At 39.2% G+C, this 7483-nt stretch overlaps 1 protein-coding gene across 1 annotated transcript in view; it reads left to right on the forward strand.

Moving 5' to 3' along the window:
- Positions 1 to 6267, forward strand: part of LOC109936018 (phospholipid phosphatase 2) — a 22660-nt gene extending 16393 nt beyond the window's left edge. The window contains 3 exon segments of the mRNA XM_048614078.1: positions 213 to 224; positions 980 to 1156; positions 3452 to 6267. Coding sequence (XP_048470035.1) covers positions 213 to 224; positions 980 to 1156; positions 3452 to 3592 — 330 coding nt within the window. The 3' untranslated portion in view covers positions 3593 to 6267.
- Positions 6268 to 7483: the final 1216 nt, after the last annotated feature.

The following is a 7483-nucleotide window of genomic DNA, read 5'->3' on the forward strand; positions in this document are numbered from 1 at the left end:
GTTCATCCAGCTCCGTACCTTGTTATCTCAATAAACCTGGAATGTCTTAACAATGGGTACCAGATACAACTGTTGTAACTTAATCTCTCATTTCTTAGGCTTCCATGCCAACCAAGTCTGTTAATGTATTGTGATGAATGATATGTAATTTAATTATTATCAATTTTGGATTTCAAAATAGTGATAAATTGCTATTTGTTACTTCAGTGAAGGTTTTCCTTTTTGTTTTGAGACATGAAGTCAGAGTGTCCTTCTGGTACAATTACTAAATCTAGTATTGGCTTTAAAACAGGTGACTGCAAATGGATGTTTGCCTTTATAATGTTGCAGAATTGGAGCAAGTGACTAATTCTTGTCTGTGTAGACTTGGTATGCCTTGGTTATTGCTACTTTAGGTTCCATTCTTATTGATTTAGTAGTTAACCTATTTGTTTCCTTATTTCACACAGTGCTACTGAATATGTTTCCAGTGCAGTCATAAAGTCACAGTAGGAAACAAGGAGTTTCAACCTTGTCTCAATGGAATTGTTTCTTTTCTTGAACCAGAAGGTCCAGACTGCGATCCAGGACTTAAGAACATAATCTAGGTTGACACTGCAATGCAGTAGCAAGGGAGCGCTATCCTGTCAGAAGCGCTGCCTTTCACATGTGATATTGAATGAAGGTTGTGCCAATTTCAGTGGGATGTCAAAGATCCCATAATGCTAGTTGAGCCCCAAGAACATTCTCACCGGGTTCTGTTCTGATCATACTGTTTGTGAATTGGTTTTACATAACAAGATGGTCCTGAGGATGTTGAAAGCACTTTGTAATGACAAGTTTGTGTCTTTTTGTTGATCTGTACCATTTGCAGATTCTGTTCTGCACTAACTTGTTGCAATTTACTTTGCAAACCCATTTGTTAAAATATTCACTTCCTTATTCACCAATAGGGAAGAAAATACAACTGCCATTAACATATTTTGTTTCGTGCTCCTAGCTGTATTTGCAGGTCCGTTTGCGTGTAAAATGGGCCAGGCTTTTGCGACCAACCATCCAGTTCTTCCTGCTAGCATTTGCGATTTATGTGGGTTATACCCGCGTCTCTGACTACCGACACCACTGGAGTGATGTGTTAGTTGGATTCCTCCAAGGCGCTATCGTTGCTATTTTAGTTGTGAGTATTGAAGGCACAATTGTCCTGATCTTTCATGCCTTTGAAATAAATGATGTATTAACTTCAGTACCCATTCTAAGCTTTTATGCATGTGTTTGATTTTCTTAATGCCCCAGCTGCAGGTGTTAAAATTCAGCGACAGTTCCTTCTCTGATCTCTGTACATTTCTATTGGCTTGTGTACAAATACCAAATGAGAGCAAAGGTTGGATTTTTATTGCAGAGTCCTTTTCCAGTGAAACATTCTGCCAGCACACTGTATCTAAGCTTGCACATGAAGAGCGTTTGAGGTATAGAGGACTTTCCAACGGAGAAAGCAAGAAGAGCAAAGAAGTTTGGGGTCTGGGAAGCAAAAATGAAGATTAGTCAAATAGTTTCACTCCCATTTCTCTGCAGATCTTCTAATCCATGCTCCTCATTTCATGTTTCCTGTTCTATTTGTTCACGGATTCTGGATGTCACTGGCTAAACTAGAATCCATTGTTCATCTGTAACTAGCCTCCAATGATAAATATTTTGAATTGCTACTATCCATGAGGGAGTGGGTACACGGGTACGCCCATATTACTGTTACAAAGGGTGTTCCAGGAATTCAACCCAGCAACAATGAAGAAATGACAATAGAGTTACAAGTCAGGATGGTGCATAACTTAACTTGGAGGGGAGTGTGCAGGTGATGCTGTCTATATGTCAGGTGTTAGATTTTGGGGGTTTAATGACCACGATTACCTAATATTGGTAGTCGACCATTCGTAAAGAATTTTCAGATAGTTTATTAAGAAATAGTAGTTTAAATATGATATGTTAGTTAATTAGACAAAGAAGAGTATACAACTTGTGACAATTAAGGATGGTTCACATATACCAGGGGATGTATAGGTTGTTGGCACTGAATGTCTCTATCTTATTAAAGTTGTGAAGGCAACATATTGTTCTTTACTCAAAGTATTAGGGAACTCTTCCCTTACTCTTCTGGTCCATCTGAAGAAGACAGCTCCCAGACAAGGACTGCCCTCTGACCCTGAGCTCTTGGTGTGCTTTGTTTCTGAGGCTGGTTAGTTTACACTGTATCAGTGACCCATTTTAATTTCTTCAGCCAATGACCATGGGACAGTTACATGGAACTGTTGACCCCAAACCCAATTTCATCTGAAGCAAAAACAGAAGTTGCTGGAAACGCTCAGTAGGTCTGGTAGCATCTGTGAAGGAAAAAAAATCAGAGTTAACGTTTTGGGTCCAGTGACCTTTCCTCAGAATCCTTCATCTGAACGTTAGTTGTCATTTCCAAGACTAAATCTTCCTACTTTGTGTAAACTGCAGTAATAAGAGTATACACACTGTGCCATATAAATCTTTGACATTGCTTTAATGGACCTTTATGATCCTGGTAATTCTTGTAGCTTCCCTTTATCTTTACTTACTAGAATTTTGGAGGCCTAGATACTGCTGTAACAGCAGTTAAATGAGATTTCATGGGACATAAAAAATAATCAGTTTTAAAGGGACTCCAATTCCAACAGTGCCTTTACTCTTTGAATCCCTACAGCATGGAAGCATTCCATTCAGCCCATCGAGCCCACACGGTCCATCCAAAGGGCATCCCCCCCCGCCCAGAACAATCCCCATACCATATCATTGTAACCCTGCATTCCCCATGGCTAATCCATCTGATCTGCACATCCTTGGACACTATGGGCAATTTAGCATGGCCAATCCACCTTACCTGCGCACGTTTTGACTGTGGGAGGAAACCAGAGCACCCAGAGGGTACCCATTGCAGACACAGGGAGAGCGTGCCAACTCCACACAGTCACCTGATGTTGGAATCGAACCTGGGACCCTGGTGCTGCGAGGCAGTATTGCTAACTGCCTGAGCCACCATGTCACCCAGGTGGCAGTGGGCTTTGGAAGGTTGCTAAAGGAGCCAAGTCTGTGATTTGCCAGCTCTCATGCAATGGTTGCTAGTGACAAAACTTGTCCCTCTAATTAATGAATGACCAGAGATCAATGTATCTGTGAAACCGATCAAGCCTACTGATGTTTTTCTGCTCAAATCCTGATCATTCAACTTGCTGACTTCAGAGAAGGAGCCTGCCAGTTAAAATCTGAGGCAATATACAGTAGTTTCTTTGATTTAATATTGCACTATAATTCACTAACAGCATTCCAACATTTCCAGTGAGATTCTATTCAAAAAAAGGACCTCAGAAGCGCAGCCTCATTTTTGGATTTTGTGTGTGTGATGTCTTCCTCCAAAAAAGACGTTATTGATTTGTTGTATTCCTTTCCACAACAGGTGCGATATGTTTCAGATTTCTACAAAGACAGACCCCTATTTGGAGAGGTATCTGAAGCTTCAGAACCAGAGAGAAAACCCAACATTCCTCTAAGTGAAACTGAGCCTATGAATCATTATGGAACACGACACATTCCCTGACTGATCTGTGTCCATTCCATCGCCAAGAAACTGTGCTTTCCCATTGAGCATTTAAAGGAAACCTGGAATTTCCTTCCTTCGTATTTTTAAACTTTGTTCTGTTTACTGTGGCTCAACACTGAAGACACATTTCAGGCTCTGGGGTGAAAGGAGCACTGATTTACTTTTTATATACTTGTAACAATGAGACCGGAAAAAGATAGGCTCACAGATGAAGCATGTTGCTGTATTTATCACTGCAAAAACATCTTGCCAGAACATATTAACTTTGCCCTCATTTTAAAGGAATACTGCAAAATTTGCATGTCTGCCGTTTTTGAAACAACAAGAAAAAAGACAATCCATTCTTTTGATGCCCTGTGTCGTGTTTTGAATGCAAGATGTAGATGGAGTTGGGAAGCTGAATCTGTTACTAGATGATTGCTAATGCTACTCGCTGTTAGATGATTTGTGTTCATGACCTAGGATGGTGGTGACTGATTTTTTTTCTCTCTCTCTCTCTGAGCTGTCCTTTTCTCTGTAGTTTCTCTGTTTTCTTCTCACTAGAGAGCTAGCTAACTCCGTGTGCAGTCAAAGATGGAGGAAACATGGCAGGTTCCTTGCAATTGCATGCTTTAAGTGGAAAACTTGAACTGATTTGTATCTGATGTCTGAGAAACACCACTGAGGGCGATATTGATTTGATAAGGGACTTCTTGAGAATTCACTAACAAAAAAAGATTTGGATTGCCTGTGCTGTTGAGATTTCAATAGCCCCACCCTTCCTCCAAAGTACAATAGGGAAACGCACTGTTCTGGGCTCGGCTGAGCTAGCTGCTCTCTGTAAAGGCAATGTTCGAGCACTGTGTTTGATCCCAGTGCTCAGGATAAGCCAGGGAATGAGTCAAAGCAGCCCAACGTTTCTGTTCCTGATCACAGCTTATCTGACCCACAGCCATCACTAATGAGCAACATTAGACTCAACATTGCTTACAGAAGGATAGAGATGTCAAATAATCTGACTGGATTGAATTTGGAATGATACTTGTACCCGTGCAACAATGCCCAGGATAGCTCAGAGTTTTGGAGAGGAAGGAAGAAGATTGAAACTATAAGACCTGATTAGAATTTAATTGATAACTATTTTGAATACATACTTAATCTGAATGTTTTTCTGCCAAGTGCCAAATCTAGGACTGATGTGTTTACAGTTTGTAATCCCATAAAATTACAGTATCTTTAAGTAACAATATTTTCTGAAGCATGCAAGACAAATTATTTCAGTGTTACCCTGTTAACCTTTTAATGAGTGTGTTGAGTCACTGAGAACTGGAACAAAGATTAATTCCTTGCTGCAAGACAAGAGACTGAATAATCCAAGCAATAATGTAACCACTAGCTCGAACATAAACAGAAATATCCGCATTAAAAGAAAATGGCAGCTATTTGGCAGTGAAACTCTTAACCATCTTGATCCTTACAGGCTTTTATTAAATTACCTTTGTGTACTTAATGGTCTGACACTAGTTTATGTACTCAATATGATGTTACAGCGAGGATATTTCAAACTGCCATCAGATCAAAGCTCACTGCTAATTGTATTCATTCCCTATGAAGCAAGTCTCTTTGCTGATCAAACCATATGAAATTTCAGATGAGCAAACTTTGCATTTGTATCAGGCCTTGCATTTGTGTCATGACATAACTCCAGCATAGCATAGAGGTACATTTCAAAACTTTGGACTTAATAGCACCTAATTAGCTCCAGACCTAGAGTGAGACATTGCCAAGGTTTCCTGCATGAAAGATAAATATCGCAGGTTTGTTTTCTAAACACTTAATGGAATTGCCAAAATTTCTCAAATATGGGAAGCCAGTAGGGATTGTGTCCACCGAGTCCAGTGAGCAAGCATTTTAGCCTCTATGTACCAGGTCTTTCACCCCAAAGGAGAACCATGATCCACTTGTCTCTGCAACTCATTTGAGATGAGAGTAGAAGATTGATGGGCTCCACGTTGCTTGTACCCTATGCATTTAGATATGAAATAAGTAAATATGAAATTAGTACACGAGTAATCTGGAAATTAGAGGGCATGTGTTCCTCTTTATATGGGCGCATTAAACTCTGTCTATATGTTGCAGATGAAACCATACTAGATTTGATATCACCCACTGCGGGTGTGTTTTAAAAAAAAGAAAAAAAAAAAAAAAAAACTCTTTATTTTTGTTTTGAAATTGAACATTGAAGTTTTTTTTAAATTTAGGTATTTTGTATATATTTGCATATATTCTAGACATTAAGGAACCTGATTTAGGAGATGGAATTTAGCTTGTTGTAACAAATTGTTAAGGTCTGGAATTAAACTTCACCAATATACAAGATGATATGAAATATGAGCCAGTTAAATTTGTACAGCTTATTTTATAAAATCAAATAAGTAAAAACAAAGTCTCGCAATTTCTCTCAATATTCACAAGCGTTTGTGTATTTTTTAAGGCAGCCTTTTTTTCAAAACAAATAATACAGTTCAAATGTTAATAGCATGGTCAAGCTCACTGAATTAATTGTAAAGTTGCTTTAGGTTTGTGGGTGAAAAATTGTATTTCTGGTGAAATTTCTAAATTTTCTTATGTTTATAAATGCGGTATAAAGATGAGAGATTTTATTAATGATGCATTAAAGTGTTTTTTTTTAACATGGTGGTAGCGTGGTCTTGTTCTCAATTGAATTATTTCTGGTTAATTTTGAGAGTCTGGCTGTAATGCAATAAGGAATTCACACCTCACAAATTTAATCCACTACAAAGCTAGAGAGTGTGAATCAAGGTTTGAGGCTGCCGCAGGGAAGTTCTTTGAGTGAATTTTGCACCTCTGCTTTTGTATTGGTTCAGTTCATTTAAATGTTTGGGCTGCACTTTCACTTGCTTGGCAGTCAATGCGGAGCTTCTTTGCAATGATGTTACTATCTGATAAATGGACGTTTAACCTGTTGATGATCTCGTGCTAAACAATGAAGTCAAAAAGATTAGGCATTTGAGATAAAACTGGTATTAGTAATCCAGTTATAAGATATTGTTTGTCCCAAGTACACCTGCCTCATCTCCTGGTACTTGTGCTGTTTTGGTATTGTGAATAATTGCTTGTACCATTTCCTACAATAACATGATTTTTCAGGGGTCTCAACAATGGAACTTCTTTCAGAACACAGTAGCAAGAGTTAAATCATTCAACTCATCAAGATTGCTCCATCAATCAATGAAATTCATGCTCATGTATACTGTATTTTAAAGCACCACTGGGTTCTCTGGGTGTACCTTCCTCAACAAAGAGACAAGCACTTCTTATCCTACACCATGGTCAACTTCTGGACCAGCAGGTGATCTCGGACAACTCCATGACAGTGTAAATCTGACACTTGACCTCATGGAGATCTTCACTGCCATCCACTCGCCTTTGTTTCCACGCATTTCTGTTTGGTAAGTGTATTTATTTTCAGTACTGTTTCCAGGTCAAGGCAAATTAAAACTTCTGCTTTTGTTTAGCGGGATGTAGTTCCGTCCATATCTTCACAACTCTTTTTACGAAGGTCTCAATTGGTAAGTGTGAGAAGAGAAGCAGTAACCAAACCTCATGTATTTTATTTAGGCCATGACTGCTTACATTCTATAGAACCTTTCATCACTGAAAATCAAATCAAACCTAGGGCGTGATCATTCCCTGTCCCTGGAAGGGACAAGAAGGGTAACTAATCGGGTGAGTTGGCCGCATGAAGATGCTCATCTCCTTCTTAGTACCACACCAAATAAATTCTGGGCAAGAATATCCATCAGTGACCTGGATGAACACAGCAGGCCAAGCAGCATCATAGGAGCAGAAAGGCTGACGTTTCGGGCCTAGACCCTTCATCAGAAA

The sequence above is a fragment of the Rhincodon typus genome, chromosome 29, assembly GCF_021869965.1.
Source record: "Rhincodon typus isolate 14 chromosome 29, sRhiTyp1.1, whole genome shotgun sequence".
NCBI lineage: Eukaryota > Metazoa > Chordata > Chondrichthyes > Orectolobiformes > Rhincodontidae > Rhincodon > Rhincodon typus.